Source organism: Capricornis sumatraensis, chromosome 19 (genome assembly GCF_032405125.1).
Source record: "Capricornis sumatraensis isolate serow.1 chromosome 19, serow.2, whole genome shotgun sequence".
Classification (NCBI taxonomy): Eukaryota; Metazoa; Chordata; class Mammalia; order Artiodactyla; family Bovidae; genus Capricornis; species Capricornis sumatraensis.
Window position 1 is genome coordinate 65231791 of NC_091087.1, and position 17689 is coordinate 65249479.

At 39.4% G+C, this 17689-nt stretch overlaps 1 protein-coding gene across 3 annotated transcripts in view; it reads left to right on the top strand.

Annotated features, from left to right (window-relative positions):
- UNC79 (unc-79 homolog, NALCN channel complex subunit) overlaps positions 1-17689 on the top strand; it is a 209032-nt gene that overhangs the window by 102352 nt on the left and 88991 nt on the right. For 2 of the 3 annotated variants that reach the window (XM_068991239.1, XM_068991238.1), the window contains exons 21-24: positions 2104-2285; positions 4339-4540; positions 5177-5356; positions 15378-15664. In XM_068991239.1, coding sequence (XP_068847340.1) covers positions 2104-2285; positions 4339-4540; positions 5177-5356; positions 15378-15664 — 851 coding nt within the window. Of the gene's footprint in view, positions 1-2103; positions 2286-4338; positions 4541-5176; positions 5357-6773; positions 6840-15377; positions 15665-17689 lie in introns of all 3 variants that reach the window. The other variant, XM_068991237.1, reaches the window with a different exon arrangement.

The following is a 17689-nucleotide window of genomic DNA, read 5'->3' on the forward strand; positions in this document are numbered from 1 at the left end:
CAGCCTTTTACATTACATTTCTGTTATAATTGTACTTGTGTTATCTCTTTTAGTTGACTTGACTTTGAAGTCAAGATCTGAGAATCATTCACATAATTAGTCTACTTGAGAAACCATAACAGAATACCATAGACTGGGTGGCTTAAACAACACAAATTTATTTCTTATCATTCTGGAGGCTGGGAAGTTCAAGATCAAGGCTCCAGCGTATTGGTTCCTTTGTGAGGGTTCTGTTCTTGTCTTGTAGATGACTGCCTTCTTGCTGTATCTTTACATGGTGGAGCGAGAGAGAACTCTGGTCTCCCTTCTTCTTATTATAAGTTCACCAATCCCATAATAGGGAGCCTGCCCTCATGATGTCATCTAAACTTAATTTCCTCCCAAGGTCCCACCTCCAAATGCCATTACATTGGGAATTAAGATTCCAACATATCAGTTTTTGGAGGGGACACAAACATTCAGTCCGAAGCAGTTCATTTTTCCATTTACTTCCGTCTCCCCCGAGTACTTAGAATGATCTCTTTTGTTGTTGCTCTTCAGTCGCTCAGTCATGTCTGACTCTTTGCAACCCCATGGACTGCAGCACGCCAGGCTTCCCTGTCCATCACCAACTCCCAGAGCCTACTCAGACTCATGTCCATTGAGTTGGTGGTGCTATCCAACCATTTCATCCTCTGTCATCCCCTTCTCCTCCTGCCTTCAAGCTTTCCCAGTATTAGAGTCTTTTCTAATGAGTTGGCTCTTTGCATCAGGTGGCCAAAGTATTGGAGCTTCAGCTTCAGCATCAGTCCTTCCAGTGAATATTCAAGACTGATTTCCTTTAGGATGGACTGGTTTGTTCTCCTTGCATTCCAAGGGAGTCTCAAGAATTTTCTCCAACACCACAATTCAAAAGCATCAGTTCTTCGGTGCTCAGCCTTCTTTACAGTCCAACTCTCACATCTGTACATGACTACTGGAAAAACCATAGCTTTGGCTATGTGGACCTTTGTCCGCAAAGTCTCTGCTTTTTATATATAAAATATTTATAGGTATATTTTATATAACAAAAGTAGAATGATCTCTTAGTTTTGTATATACATGTATATAAAAAATGAATCTCTGAATTTATTGAATAAGTACTATATGTACTAGGTACTATGGAAGTAACAAAAATAGTGTGAACAGATTCCTGCTCTTAAGAGGCTCTTAATTTAATTGATTGACCAAATATAAACATGTAAGAGGTTAAGAAACTAGAAAGGTACAAATATAATTCAAGATCACAACAGGAAATATGTCATATAGCTATATATGAACACACAAATGCCACAGGTAAGTGAGTTGTAATTTTGCAGGTGTTCATGGGATGGAAAGGACATTCTAGAAAGTCAGAGTGACTTTACAGAATAGCAGAATTTCAGCAGCAAACTCTTTAAGGATGATAGAGTGTCAAAAGTGGAAAAGAATAGAAGAAATATTCTCTCTAGGCTGCTGGAAAGCTTAAATAAAGATCTGAAATGTCTTTGCATGGAACTATATTGCTTTACCAGCTACTATAACTTTTATAAAGCTATGTTTAAAGAGTGGCTGGAATAATTCAACATAGATTTGCAGAATAATTAGAACTCTATCAAGTAAGGGTACATCTATTTCATGGAAGAAATATGTGGCTTCTATAGCCCCAGGAAGTGGTTGTCATATCACTTCATGACATACTAAGAACCTAGAGCTAGCCCTGGTGGGCATGTCCCACCTCTTTATGTGGTCTGCAGAGCCTCTGTAGAACATGCCTGCAGAATCTCTGTAGAATGGACAAAGAAGTGAACATGGAGGCTTTTTGAAGAGTATGAAATATGATTGGAAATTCAACAAAAGTAGAGAGCATTAAAGAAACAACACCCAGAACTGAATCAAGGCTGCCTGGCAGAAAACTACTGCACTGCGTAGAAATGCTCTCTAAAGATAAAACAGAATGCTCAAGAAGGGTGGCACTGAAATTTCCACTTGGTGTTTAAGATCAGTGTGAGGGCACTTAGAACTAACTTCTTCCTCTGTGGATTCATTTCTCAGACTGTCTAAATAAATGTCATTTTTTGTTGTTGTGCACCTTTGATATTGCAGTGGAAAAAGTGGCTGTAATCTGTAGATTTCTGGATATTCACTCAGTGACCAAAAACCACCTACTGAAATACTCCCTGGCACACGCCTTCTGCTGCTTCCTAACAGCTGTGGAGGACGTCAACCCAGCTGTGGCTACGAGGGCCGGGCTCCTGCTTGACACCATAAAGAGGCCAGCACTGCAGGTGATGTTCCTGCCCTGTGATGGGCATTGTCTGCTCCGCAAATGGCGCTCTGCTCTTCTGTACCAACTCGCTGAGTCATTTGTCACATAACACACACAAAATGCTGCTGCTGCTGATAACACCAGAAATTTTTTTTTTCTGCTCGGAGAAGGACTTTGAGAGCTATTTACTCATTGGTGACAACTTTACTTCTTAATATAATATCAATACAGCTTCATAATAACTACTTTATTCCATCTTTGTATAGCACATTATCCTTTCTTAAGTGATATCCTGTATTTTTTCCCTTTGATTCTTATAAACCCCTGTGATAACTGAAAGATAGACTAGTCATTTTGGCCATTGAATCCAGGGAATGAACCTGAGGTCACTGTCCTGGGTCATAACTGTAGACTTCTTGGTTGTCATGAGGCTTTGCAACTTAACATTTCACATTTTGTCTGCTAACAATCTGTGTGCTGTGTATTTTTCCACATTCTGTACTATTAAAAGTTTCAGTGCTGTATTCCTGCATGTCCCTCTCCAAATTCTCAAAGAACATATGTCTAACGAAGTCTTTGCTAATCTCAGCTTCCAATTTCAATACTGGAAATTTTTAAATTGGGAACAACATCCCAGAACACAACATATTAACAGACCTCTTGTTTTGTTTGTTGATTCTTTCTTTTCAGTTTTTGTCCCCATGCTGCTATCATTCCTGCCAGATGCAATATTGTATGATTTTTTTGTATGTGGCAGACTTTTTAACTAGGCTGGTTTATTTTCTACCATTCAACTGACTCCAGGGTGGGAAGAAGTGAACAATGAAAAGTGTTAGTCGCTCAGTCATGTCCGACTTTTTGCAACCCCATGAACTGCAGATTGCTAGGCTCCTCTGCCCATGGGATTTTCCAGACAAGAATACTGGAGTGGGTTGCCATTTCCTTCTCCAGGGCTCTTCCTGGTCCAGGGATCAAACCCAGGTGTCCTGCATTGCAGGGAGACTCTGCCACCTGAACTACCTGGGAAGCCCCAGGGTGGGAAGTTCTTGTCATTAAAGCTAGATGCTAAGAGAAATCAGATGAACAATAATATAGATCAGAGCAAAATCAGAGAAGGTAAATATGCTGCTGAAATGAAATGCCACAAATTAATGTCAGAGAGACATGAAAAATGAGACCTGGAGAGAATTGTTTATCCTATTTGGCACCTTTATTTTATACTTGAAGGAATGAAGTCTCAGAGAGATAATGTGGCTTTTCAAAGAAAGAGTGAATTCAGGGGAGAACCAAGTTTAGACCCTCCAAAGTCCTGTTCTGCTGTTTTTCCACATTGGCATATTGTTATTAAAAGTAATGATAATGGGAAGAACCAAAATTTGTGAAACATGTATTGTATTTCCAGGGCAATGTATTAAAAGTGTTCCATCATGCATTACCTCATTTAATCCTCGCAATAACCTCTTGTGTGTTTCAAATTTACAGATAGAGAAGTTGAGAGTTAGAAAGGTTAAGTAACTTTTTCAGTGTTACATGCCTAGTAAGTGGAAGTGTATCTTCTTTTTGGTAGGAGAAAAAAGTGTGGGAGAGGAGTTACTCCTAATCATTGACTATTCCTTAAATTTTAACTTAGAAATTTGAGCTACATGTATATTATTGACTTTTTCTGATACATTGTATAATAACCACTTAATCCATATACCCTCAAACCAATTTTTTTTAATGCCTGTAGTGTCTATTAAGAGAACCATACTTCCAAAACTACATTTTAGAATACACATAGACAGTAGATGGTGAAAGTCATTCATAGTGTTGAGTATTGGGAGTAAGTGGTTATTATACAATGTATCAGAAAAATCAGTAATATACATGTAGCCTCAGATTTCTGAGTCAAAATTCAAGAGATATTCAATGATTAGAAGAAACTTCTCTCCCACATTTTTCCCCTACCAAAAATACAATCCAAGAAGATTTCAGTTGAATCCTTCTCCGTTATAAGTATGTATTGAGGAGGCTGCCTTATTTCGCTTTGCTTAGTGTATGTACATCTGACTTTTTCTTAATCTTTTCTCCAGGGTCTGTGTCTTTGTCTTGACTTCCAGTTTGATACTGTGGTTAAAGATCGACCCACAATATTGAGCAAGCTTTTACTCTTACATTTCCTCAAGCAAGATATTCCTGCTTTGAGTTGGGAGTTCTTTGTCAACAGATTTGAAACGCTTTCTTTGGAAGCTCAGCTACATTTGGATTGTAACAAAGAATTTCCTTTTCCTACAAGTAAGCAAAACGAAGAACTTGCTTTAAAAGTCAGTTCCTATTCCTGTGCTTGCTGGATAAGCTGGATTCTGTGCATGTAGTTTCACTTCCCATTATGGAAGCTACCTTGACTTCATGTATTCAGTTCATCAAATGTTTATTGAATATCTACTGTGGTAGTCTGCAGGTTAACTATTTTCTGGCACTTCAACATCAAAATTCTCATTTGAGGACCAATGAGAACCATTTGTGACTCTGTGTTCCTTAAATATTACTCAATCATCTTGTTTATGTTTGTGAGCAACTTTGTGAGATTTATTTGTACTTTGTAAATTTACACTTCCTTGCTTAGTAATTAGTTACCTGCAGCTCTAAACAGATGGAGGAAAGACTGGCCACTCGACTATTTATCCAGTGATAACAAAATTAGATAATTTAACCTTACAATTTAAACAGAAAAATGATAAGTGATAGTTGAAACAGGTAATAGTTACATTTTTAAAAATATAAATCTTATCATAGAGGGAGACAGATGAATGAAAAGTGTATCCATGGAAATGATTTTTAATATTGAAAATATACACGGATTGTTTCAGAATAGGTGTATATAACTTAGCTAGTTAAGGAAAATGATCACCTCTAATTCCTTTTGCAAAGCTATCACTGCTGTGAGGACCAATGTCGCTAACCTCAGTGATGCCGCCTTGTGGAAGATCAAGAGGGCTCGTTTTGCAAGGAACCGCCAGAAAAGCGTGCGTTCCCTCCGAGACAGCGTGAAAGGACCCGCGGAATCCAAGAGGGCGCTCTCCCTCCCTGAGACCCTAACCTCCAAAATCCGTTGAGTATCTTCTTCCATCCTCCCTTTAAATCTGTTTGATGTCTTTCTGAGGCTGACCTGTCTTGTTGAATGTTCACAGAGAGTAATGTACTTAGCAAACTGAGCTCCTTCAGTTGCATTGAACTTCACGTTCCCCTAGAAGGTCCCCCCAGGTGTATCAGTGCCCTGGATGACTTTTCCCAGCTGCTGGTGAAGCAAAGCCCTGATCCAGCAGTGGATTGTTTAGAGACGTAGAAGGCAGCAAATCCACTGATGCATGGCATGAAATGCAGAAGAAGCATTTGTTCCTGAGTCCTAGAATATGAAGGTTTCCACCACTAGTATCGTAACCTAAGAGCTTCCTGGATGAAACTCTGACCAGACCCATGGCAACTAAGAGAGTGGAAATTTGGAATGCATGACAAAGGCAGCCAGCAGACTCCCAGAAAACCAATAATAATGGTGTTTTCAAAAAAAGAAAAAATCAGGCTGAGGAGAAGTTGAATTTCTGCCCAGTTTCACCAGATAATTTATAAATAAAAATAAACATCATTGCCATCTAAAAAAAAAAGACCATATATTATTGTTTTCCAAAGGTCTTTCTTTATACAGCAGTTTTAAAGAAGACAAAAAATTATCAAATAACTAGATGAACTGTAACGGTTAGCAATGGCTCATGAATGACAAATAATTAAAAATCATAACTGTCATCATATTAGTGAATGAGTGCATTAAACGTAACATTGATGAAGTGATTTAATTTTTAAATAACTGTCGTGAAGTTAATAGCACCATAAAACATATTTTTTTATCCTGTCAGAAGCTGAAATGTTCGCTTTTTCATTGGCATTTCTTAGAAGACAGCTTTATGTGACATAACCATTTTTAATCATAAATATGATTTTATTTTGTTTATTGCATTTTCTCTATTTTATGACAAGCTATGGAAATGTGGTATTTTGATCTTTGGAAGAGTCATTGAAAGCCCTTTAAGCGATCAATAACTCAGCTTTTCAGGGAGCAAAGATAATAAGAGATGGCCATTTAAGAATAACCTCTAGCAGTATCAGGACCAGGTGAAACTGCATCAGATCCTAGAAAGCAGTACTTAAATAAATTACAATTTCTATATGAATTTCCTAGCTCTTTTATTTAACTAATCAGTTTGGGACCTGAAGTTTATTTATTGATATTTCTTGTTCATTGATTCACATGACAATTTTTGAAGGATAAGAGTTGAAGTCACATTGAAGGATGTTCTTTAGATTCAAAGAAAACCACAAAACTTTTAGGACGTAAACCTCTTGTCTGTGATGTTAATTACAAATAAGAAAGCAAAACTTGCTCCTGCTATCCAATGCAGTTAGTGCTGAGTATGTTTCTAGGCTCAAGTTGTTTTTAATGCTTATTTAAATAGAGTTGTTGTTGATTTTTAAGCTGTGAGGTTGACCAGGCATGAGCAGTCTGCTCCAGCTCTCGGTGGGACACCTGAACAGACGCCAGGTGGGTACTTCTGACGTTGAAGGGCCGTGTGCAAGTGTCTATCACAGGTGGAGAAGGTAAAAAATGAGGTGTCTCTAACTGGACCTGATTGATGTAATTATGATTGGAAAGCTCCAAGGGTTTCACCCCACATGCTCAAGTGTGTGAGTCCCTGACATGGCAATTCTTTCAATTTTCAAATTGGCAGATGACTTTTAATCCTGTTAACTTATGGTCCAGTAAGAAGCATCCTGTTACCCAAGTGTGCACTTTTTCCCCCGAGAGCCAGTATGAACAGAACGATGCATAGCACTTATATTTGTATGTGTTTTTACACATAGAAATATTACTTTCATATATATCTGCTCTAGGAAAAACATTTCATTTACATTTTAAAAGGTTATACATTTAAGCCACCATCATTCACTCATCCCCTTAGCCATTTCTGATTCTTTGCAACTCTCACATGCATTTCTGTTTCTCAGAGAAAGGAGGATTTCCATTCTTTAGAGGATCATATTCAGCTTGGTAGAGGGTAACTAACTATCCTTTGATATTTTGATAGGTTAGTTTATCATAAAGTATCTTTAGGGTTGAAGGGATGCTGGCAAAGCTACTACAGACCGAATGTTATCTACACACTTAATGCTGTGCTTGTTGGGAAAATTGTGGAGATTCTGAATACCTGCCTATTTGTCCAAAACAAACCTGGTTAACTGCCACCTATGTATCATGCTATACAATGTCTGGTTTTTCATCTAAGAATAGTTTTAAAATACACTTTTCATAATGGTTCCGATACTCTCAGAAGGAAAAGTTCAAGGAGACATTCAAGAATGTGTTCTAAAGGGACTTCCCTGGTGATCTAGTGGTTAAGAAACCACCTGGCAATGCAGGGGACATGGGTTTGATCTCTGGTCTGGAGAGATCCCACATGTGGCGATCTGTGTGCCGCAACTCCTGAAGCCCGTGCCTTCTAGAGCCGGGGCTAACGCAGCACAAGGAGCCGCCACAACGAGAAGCCCGCACGTCACAGTGAAGAGTAGCCCCCGCTCACTGCAACTAGAGAAAGCCCTTGCCTAGCAATGAAGACCCATTGCAGCCAAAAAATAAATAAATAAATTTATTAAAAAAATAATCTGCTAGAAAGAATCAGTGAGGGGTGGGAGAGGAGGAGAAGGGAGAGTGCCCCTAATATTAGGAATGCAAATGGCAGATGTTCGACAAAGTGTATTTTCTCTTTTAAAACTCATGAGATAAAAGGGACAGCAGACACATCTCAGACTCCCTCTACTTTGTTTTTTTGTTTTGTTTTGGGCTGTGGTGGGTCTTCATTGCAGTGCATGGGCTGTTCCTTGTAGAGCACGGGCTTTAGAGCGCGCAGGCTCTTTAGCTGAGGCGCTCCGGCTCAATTGCCCCACCATATGTGGGATCTTTTTTCCCTGACCATGGATGGAACCCTCACCCCCTGCATTGGAAGGCAAATTCTTAATCACTGGACAACCAGGGAAGTCCCCCTCTCTCTACTTTGTTTTGAGCATCACTCAGGCCTCAACTGTGCTGAGGTTTTTTTTTTTTTTTTTTAATTTAAAGAATAAAAATAAGAATTTCTGATCCTGTGTGTCATTAAAAATATGAAAGTCATCCATTTCCTCTTCAGTTAAGTCTTTTTGAGATTGGTTCTTATGGAATTTCATAAATTATCTTTTTCTCATCATATCTTTTCATCTTAAGGCTTAACTGAAAAGTTAGTTTTTATATTTACCCATTTAAACAATCCTATCTGGAGAAGGAAATGGCAAACCACTCCAGTATTCTTGCCTAGAGAATCCCATGGATAGAGGAGCCTGGTGGGCTGCTGTCCATAGGGTTATACAGAGTCGGACACGACTGAAGCGACTTAGCATGCATGCATGCAAACAATCCTATCATAGGAGTCCTCTCACATGTCTTTGGAAAAACATAAACATATGTAATTTGAATTTAAGAAAAGCTTTTAGGTGTCTAATTGTCCCACCAAAAGTGATCAGATGGAAAAAGGGCAGATGACAGCATTGTTTAAATTAAATAAAAAGCTGAAGCTTCTAGAGAGGTAATTATATGACACCACTATAAGCAAACCTTGCTTAGATTTGGAAACAGATGGCTCAGCTTTTAAGGCAGTTTCAAACTAGTTTTTCATTTTTGCATTATTATTTACTGAACACTGAGTGTTTTACCTTGGAAGCAAAAACACGCCAGGATAATCATAAAATTGTACAGGGTGGTTTAAGATAGTAATTAAATAGAAACCAGAGACCTTGCTGTTTAAGGAACATACTTTTGTTTGGAACAAGTAATGAGCTTCTCTGTGCAAGACCTCTTATTGATTAAGCCCAAAATAAGGCAGATGTCCTTTAATTATGCTGCAAGACTTAATTTTAGTTGACGTTTAGGTCAAAACTTTTGGCACTGGATATACACTTTATGACTCTCTGATCTTAGCCTTTATATATTGCCCGTAGCAAATTTTGCCACAGAAACATGCTTGTAGAGAGGGGAAATTCTGCAAGGCTACCAAAGAGTTGTGCTACTCTGTTGACTTTTTTTTGTGAGTTAATAATCTGTGTTTTTTAAATTTTATTTTTAATTGGAGGATAATTGCTTTACAAATTTGTATTGGTTTTTGCTGTACAATAACATGAGTCAGTCATTAAGTATATATATATTTATCTCAAAGACCTCTGTGCATATAAGTAAAATTCATAGACTGTCATAGCTGAAACATGTTAACATTCTCATTTTCCAGAAGAGGAAACTGAGGCTTCCAGAAAGGAACAAGTTTCACAAGCTTGTTGATGACAGATCTGGATCTCAAGCCCACATGTCTTGATCTGTCTTGCAAGACATGTATGGTAGTGCTAGGAGGAAGGAGCTCAGCACCTTCATTTAATCCTAACTGATGAAATACACAATTTCACCTGCTAATCGGAAGTTGGTATAATTATAAATTATATATAAGCTGTTTTTTCACTGATGCTTTGAGAATCAGGAATTCTTTGTTTTTGGTGATTCAGAACACCTTTTGAATAGTAATTGAATATAATGCAGCAGTTACCATAGGTTATAATTGGATAATACTGAAATGGTATCAACCCCATGGGAAACTTAATTATATCTTGTTCTCATCCCCTGGAATGAGTAATTAAATGATAGTGGGTATATAATGTTAATAATAAAAACAGCAAGAACATTTATATATGTAGCGTACCTCTTTATTAAGAGTGTTTTTAATGCAAATTATCTAATTCGAATTTCACAACAATTCTGCATATGCATTAAGTATTTTTTCCACTTTATATACAGACAGGAAAACTGAGGTCATGAGGGCCTAAGTAATTCTGCTTGCCTGATTTGCTCAAGGTCACATGTAACTAATTAGTTAGAGACTTGAGTCTGGGAGACTTGATCTGCTTTTCTTTCCACTATAGCTACCTCTCAATGAGTTCGTCTAAGAGTATTCCTGTCTTAGGGGACACGAGGACACCAGTCTTGTCAGAGAGCTGACCTGGGCATTTAGGCCCACTACAGTGTGATATAAGCCCATGGGTGTCCAGACCAAAGGATCTTCCTGAATAAGATTTACAAATTGGTCTAAAGAGCCAATCTAATCCCTAAAGGGACATGAATACTTTCAATTCTGCTCCAACCTAAAGAGAAATCTTAAGATCTCTTGGTCTGAATTTATAGCAACAAGAGAATGTACTTAATACTGGGTATCATAAGTAAAACTCTCTTGCATTCCTGCCTCCCTCTTAGTGTTTAGCCTAGAATTCCAACTAACTTCTCTTGAGGCTCTTTCTTTTTATTCTAGAGGTGGTTAACAGTTCATGTTTTCACCAACTTGCAAAATTGGGATCTTCCCGACCCAGGGATCAAACCCGGGTCTCTTGCCTTAGAATTTAATTGTTTATATAGGAATGCCCTTGTCTGAAATGATAGTTTTGGAAATGAGAGTTTCTATTGAACAAAGTACTTGCTGTACTAGGAGGAATGTAAAGATACATCAGAAATTTTTATACTGTCCACTTGCGTATAGTCAAGTAAGAGATAAAGTATGAACGTAAGTGAACTCTCATCTTCAGAGAAAGTGATAGTACTACAGGTTCATTCATGTCAACTGCAGCGGGAGGAAAGCTGGACGCAACAGGGAAGGTCTCGTGGACAGGTGACTTCTCAGTCAGGCTGAGGCAGGTGGGTAGGAGGTAAATCATGGTGATAGATGTGGGGTAGAGGCAGGGATGGGAAGCAAACAAGGCTTTGCAGTTAGCATCTGGTCCCATCTTTCCAGCCCTTCTGTGGCTTTGTGCGTACACAACAGAACTGCTGTGAACGAAGCCTCAAGTCGAATGAATGAGCTAGGGAGATCAGTGAGGTAGTGTAGTTAGAACTACCAACATAGTGCAGACTCATTTATAGTGCTCGCTCACTGGTTTCTCTGGACCAAATGCAGAGTAAGCTCATGGAAACCTCCTTCCACTACCTAATGGTCACTTGTTGGCTTGTCACTTGTTGGAGGGGTCAGTGAGTTGACTTCCACAGAGGAATGTTCTCTATTTCCTTACCTACTTCTTTGCTGTTTGGGGATGTCATCCATTTTTTTCCCACGTAGAAAAGATCAGACATATTTACTTAAATTCAGGGCACTTAAACATTTACAAGTGATGAGCGTCTACTATATGTCAATCACTGCCCCCGATTCTTTGAGAGGCGTAACATTTGGATAAGACATAGGACTTGCCTTTGAGGAGTCTTTATTCTTCCCTTCTTTGTTGTGTTTAGAGATTTATAGAATTTAGGGAATCACAATTGCTGAGAGGAGGATGGGTATATAATAAGAAGGGCTCCTGGGGGCCATATTCATGGGATAAAATTGGGGGTGGGGGTGGAGGGCCACCTTGCGAGGTGAATAGAGCACCATGAGAGAAGGCACCAAGGTACAAAAGACTGGCTCCATTCTGAGATCCAGAAGCAGCCCAGTGTTTATGTAAGGATGCTGAGCTTCTGGGATGGAGCAGTAGGAGATGTCTGGAAAAGCAGATCCTGATCCTGCCTGGTTTCAGATCTTCTAAATAAATAAAATTGTATTCTACTGTGGCATTTCAATCAGTTGTGCCACTGTGTGGACAGATCGTGATGGACCCAGTCCATGTTAAAGTTAGGCTAGGAATCATTCTGCCTCCACGACAATAAAGATGTTTACATTTATCCAACCAGTCCATTGAAAGATCAGCCCTGGGTGTTCTTTGGAAGGAATGATGCTAGAGCTGAAACTCTAGTACTTTGGCCACCTCATGGGAAGAGTTGACTGATTGGAAAAGACTCTGATGCTGGGAGGGATTGGGGGCAGGAGGAGAAGGGGACGACAGAAGATGAGATAGCTGGATGGCATCACCGACTCGATGGACGTGAGTCTGAGTGAACTCTGGGAGTTGGTGATGGACAGGGAGGCCTGGCGTGCTGCGATTCATGGGGTCACAAAGAGTCGGACACAACTGAGCGACTGAACTGAACTGAAACCAGTAATACTGTCTTTATAAATAAACAAAGTTTCAGCTTTCTGAACCTCATTTTTCTTAGGGGTTTGATTAAGGTAACTTTTCTTAATGAAGAGTGGTGCCAATCACATTCTTACAGTCCTTTAAAAGAAAGACAGTATACAAAGTACAGACTTTCAAAGCCCTCACTTGGAGGAGTGAATTATTGGAATTAAAAGAGATTTTTTTTTCGCTTTATGAGAAAGGTTCCATTAACCATTTCTTTTGTCAATACACTTAATTGGTTGTTAAAGATCACTCATTGCTCAGGGAAAGCAAAAAGTCACAACCTTAAAGCTAAGCACTGCAGATCAATGAAGATCAATCTAAAATGAAGATAAGGCCTTTGTGAAATGACACCTAGTCACTGGGAAAATATGATTTGATTTGAAACGTTAAGGTGACACACTTTGAAAATGATTATCTACTTGTGGTGGGGCGAAGAGATTTGAAATATTTAAAGTTGAAGTCTGATGGTTTATTTTCTGTATTTGAGGTGATAGAAGGAAATGGGGAGCCCATGTCCTAGCTGAGCCTGGTCTGGAGCTCCCTTTCTTCTGTTTGAATTCCCTGGACTCTCAGGGCTAGACAGCAAAGGTGCATCTCCTTCTTGAATGCTCCTCAGTTCTATTTTTAACTTTGGGGCTTTGGAGTCTAGCCAGTCTGGACTTGGAGGTGACCGAGCAGAACTGAGTGATCTCATACTCTCCTAAACCTTGCCCCCCAGAGCTAAGATGAATTGAGGAATGAAGTTATAGAATCATAATAGCCATCACTTGCTGCTACAATGGCATTGAACCCTACAGGGAACCTAGATTCTCACATTTGTCAGGCTTTTGGCCAAAACTTGCCTGAAGCAATAACCTCCTTCTAGTTGTAAAGTAATAATACTCTGAAGAAAAAAATATCAAGATTGAATATTTTTCAATACTGAAAAGATAGTTCTCTAAACTTTTAAAATGACGATTTGGTCTGATCTTCTATTTCAAACATTTAATTATAATATACATCAGTGCTTTATATTTATGACCTTTCATGAAATAGGATGTTTCACATGAATTGATTTTTTTTTCTGGTGGCTCATGCCTGCCTAATAAATAATGATATTAATAACTAACTGACTATTCCTGCATGTGAAACAGTATCATAAACAAATCTTTAGGTTTTATTTGAATACTTTTTTGATAAAAAAAGTCTCTTACATACACTGCACATATTTATTCCTTCATGAACAGACTATGAGACAGAAAATGTTGTTAATGTCCAAGGGTTACAGGGAAGTTTGTTAGGTGATTTCCCCTGTATTAGATGTTCTTAGACTTAGTTGATTCTGTGACCTTTTCACTCATTGCCGAGATCCCATCTTAAGGTATCACTTTTGAGCAGATCAACATTCTTCTGATCATCTGGGGAAGACTAGACAACCAAGCATATAAACTGTGCTATGTGCAGTTTCAAACTAGTAAATTTGGAATTTGACATTACCTGCATATCACTACCTCGGAGAAAGTGTTTCGGCTCCAGACAACTAATTTCTGTGGTCCTCAGAACACATTCCTTCTGTCTTGTTTCTCTTGGTTTGTCCTGGAAGACAGATTTTTGACAGATTAGTTGAGGAATTAAAGAATATGACTGACTACCTAGCTCTTTGTTGTATCCTGCATGCTCTAATTTAAATGGATAGAATCTAAGTTTGCTGTATAATGATCTGTAACCAAAGCTTGTCATCATTTAGAATGTTTTCTCTCAGAATGAGAGATGAGAATGATGTATGCTGGTCTAACCCACCAGGCAAAAGCTTTGTTTCCAATTCAGAAATTCTCATGTCAAAGGAAGGAGAAGAATGCAGAGGGTATTTTGAATAAGGCCCCAAATATAAATATAGGAGAGCAAATCTCATTTTTCCTTCCCTCAAAGTCCTAAACTAAAGAGCAGAAAACAAGGGGAGACAGGGTATAATTTCTGACTTTAAGAAATAACTGACAAAGTCCATGTCAGGGACCTGTTCAGATGTGATTATTTGTTAGGTTAAAAGTAAGTTAAGGGCTAAGGTATTTTTTCTTTGCATGTGAACTTTCAGCTCACCTTCATGTGGCGTTTTTCTGTTTTTAAAAGTTCATGCTTCTTTCTTTCTGTCTGTGCCCTCCCACCCCTTGTGTGTTTCTCATTCCATACAGCAGGGCTTATAATTTGCTATTTCTAATTTTGAATGTATAATTCAAAGAGTACACACTGCTGTTATCTCAGGATTTGGAGAAGGAAACTTTTTTTTTTGCCTCAGCTGAGTTTTGAACATAACTGAATTGAGATAATAATTTAAACAAAGTAACCCAATGGATGTTTTAGTTGCTCAGCAGATTAGATGAATATTATTTTGTGGTTATTCTTACCTATTTATTTTACAAAGCTGGAAGGAAAATGTCTCTTTATTAAGGTAAAACTTTGCCAAGGTATTTAAAAGTTCTCAAAATGCAAATTGTGTGTAGATATTTGTCTTGCTGTTTGAAGATAACTTTGCTTTCTAGTGCCGTGTTGCATTCCCTTATTCTTCCCAGGTGGCACTAGTGGTAAAGAACCTGCCTGCCAAAGCAGGAGATATTAAGAGACCCAGGGTTCGATCCCTGGGTGGGGAAGATCCCCTCGAGGAGGGCATGGCAACCCACTCCAGCATTCTTGCCTGGAGAATCCCATGGACAGAGGAGCCTGGTGGGCTACAGTCCATGGGATCACATAGAGTCCAACACGACTGAAGCGACTTATCACACATGCATTCTTCCCAAATTGGTTGTTGATGCAACAATATAACTTCCATCCTGGGAGCAGTGCTTTGCTTAGTAGGCCATATTGTGTCTGAGTTTGTCTAGAACAGACCTTTAAATATTTAGAGGCAGCAGATAAAGTGGTGCTTTATCAATAAGTGAAATTTGACTGTAAACTTACTTGTGGGGGAGCCACCCACTGATGGCCTTTCTTGTACTGACAGGACAACAGTCTCCTGAGAATGACAACACCATCAAGGACCTGCTCCCCGAAGATGCTGGAATCGACCACCAGACAGTGCACCAGCTGATTACAGTGCTCATGAAGTTCATGGCCAAGGATGAGAGCAGCGCCGAGTCAGACATCAGCAGCGCCAAGGCCTTCAACACGGTCAAACGGCACCTGTACGTCTTACTCGGCTATGACCAGCAGGAAGGTTGCTTCATGATTGCACCTCAAAAAATGCGCCTGTCAACTTGCTTTAATGCATTTATTGCAGGAATTGCCCAGGTAAGTGGAAGCTTTCATGAGTCATGCCATTAGGCTTTTAGTACAAACGAATCATTAAATTCCATTTAGCCAACATCGGTTGAGTGTAAAGTTTTGCGCAAGTTAACTTTATTGTGTTAGTCATTTGGTTGTGTCTGACTCTTTTGTGACCCTGTGGGCTGTAGCCCTGCCAGGCTTCTCTGTCCATAGTAGCCATTTACTTCTCCAGGGGAATCTTCCCAACCCAGGGATTGAACCTGTGTCTCCTGCATTGCACATGGATTCTTTACCTTCTGAACCACCACAGAAGCCTAGGGGTGTTTAGAAGACATCAGCAGCCTGATAACTTAGAGGGAGTTGGGGGTTTATAGGGGGTGGGGAGGGGAATATACATAAAACTTAACACTTAAGAATTAAAAAAATATTATTTATTGATTCTTGGCTACATTGCTGTATGCAGGATTTCTCTAGTTGTGGTGAGCCAGGGCTGCTATTTGTTGCAGTGCACGGGTTTCTCATTTTGGTGGCCTCTCTTGTTGCGGGCACAGGCTCTAGAGTGTGGGCTCAGTAGTTGTGGCACACGGGCTTAGCCACTCCATGACATGTGAGATCTTCCTGGGCCAGGGATCGAACCTGTGTCCCCTGCATTGGCAGACAGATTCTGAACCACTAGACCACCAGGAAGTCCAAAACTTAGCATTTCAGTCATTTTTCAAATGTAGTATTCAGTTGCAGTAAGTATATTCACATTCTTATGTAACCATCACCACTTTCATCTCTAAAACTTTTTCATCATCCTCAAGTGAAACTCTATCCATTAAATAGTAAAGGAGTGTGGAATTTTTGTTTGTAGGTTTTTTTTTTTTAATCCTTTCTCTTTTTTGGTTTCAAGTGGAGACTTGAGTTAATCATTCAACATACTTCATATCATATTATCATCATTGGCATTTTTCATGTTTCTTTGCTACTCCTAACTGCTGTGTTATATACCATGGTGTATATTTCTCATGATTTAACTATCCATTCCCAGTAATGGACACTCATATTGCCCCCAACTCCTCATGCTTTCATGCAGATCAGCAGTAACTATTCTGTACAGTCAAGTGCTAGTTGCTCAGTCGTGTCTGACTTTGCAACCCCATGGACTGTAGCCCACCAGGCTCCTCTGTCCATGGAATTCTCCAGGCAAAAATACTGGAATGGGTAGCCATTCCCTCCTCCAGGGGATCTTCCCGACCCAGGAATCGAACTGGGGTCTCCTGCATTGCAGGCAGATTCTTTACTGTGTGAGCTATCAGGGAAGCCCCAACCATTCTGTACATGCAGCCTTATTCAACAATGTGAGAATTCTTTTGGAATATGAATCCAGGAATAGAATTAATAGACTATTGGATATACATGGACTTCCCAGGTGGCTCAGAAGGTAAAGAATCTGTCTGAAATGCAGGAGACCCAGGCTCAATCCCTGGGCATCCCTCAGATGCTCTGGAGAAGGAAATGGCTACCCATTCTAGTAGTGTTGCCTGGAGAATCCCATGGACAGAGGAGTCTGGAGGGCTCTAGTCCATGGGTCACAAAGAGTCAGACATGACTGAGTGCCTTTCACACTTGAGATATAGATATATGCCTAATTTGACCAGTGCTACAAATCTAACTTTCCAAATGGCTGCCCTAATCTGCAAAGGGTGTAGAACTTGGGGCTAGAGAGAAATGGATATGAATTTCAGCTCTGCCACTGTTATTAAAACTGTTATGGCCTTAAGCATCCTTGCTTCATTGCTCATTGGTAATAGATTTTTGGGGGAAAGACTAGAGACAACATATTGAATATCACCTTCATCAGTGCCTGTCGCATGGAAAGAACTCATGATCGTAGCTGTTACCATTTAGCTCAAACAGATCGTTAATATAGTGAACACAGAGAAGCAATGTGGGAGCAATATGCGTGTCTCCTGCTGGTGCTGATAACTAGATGAATCATCACTAATACTCACCTGTCTGTGATAGAGACAGAAGACACCACTTCAAATAGCAAACTTCACTACC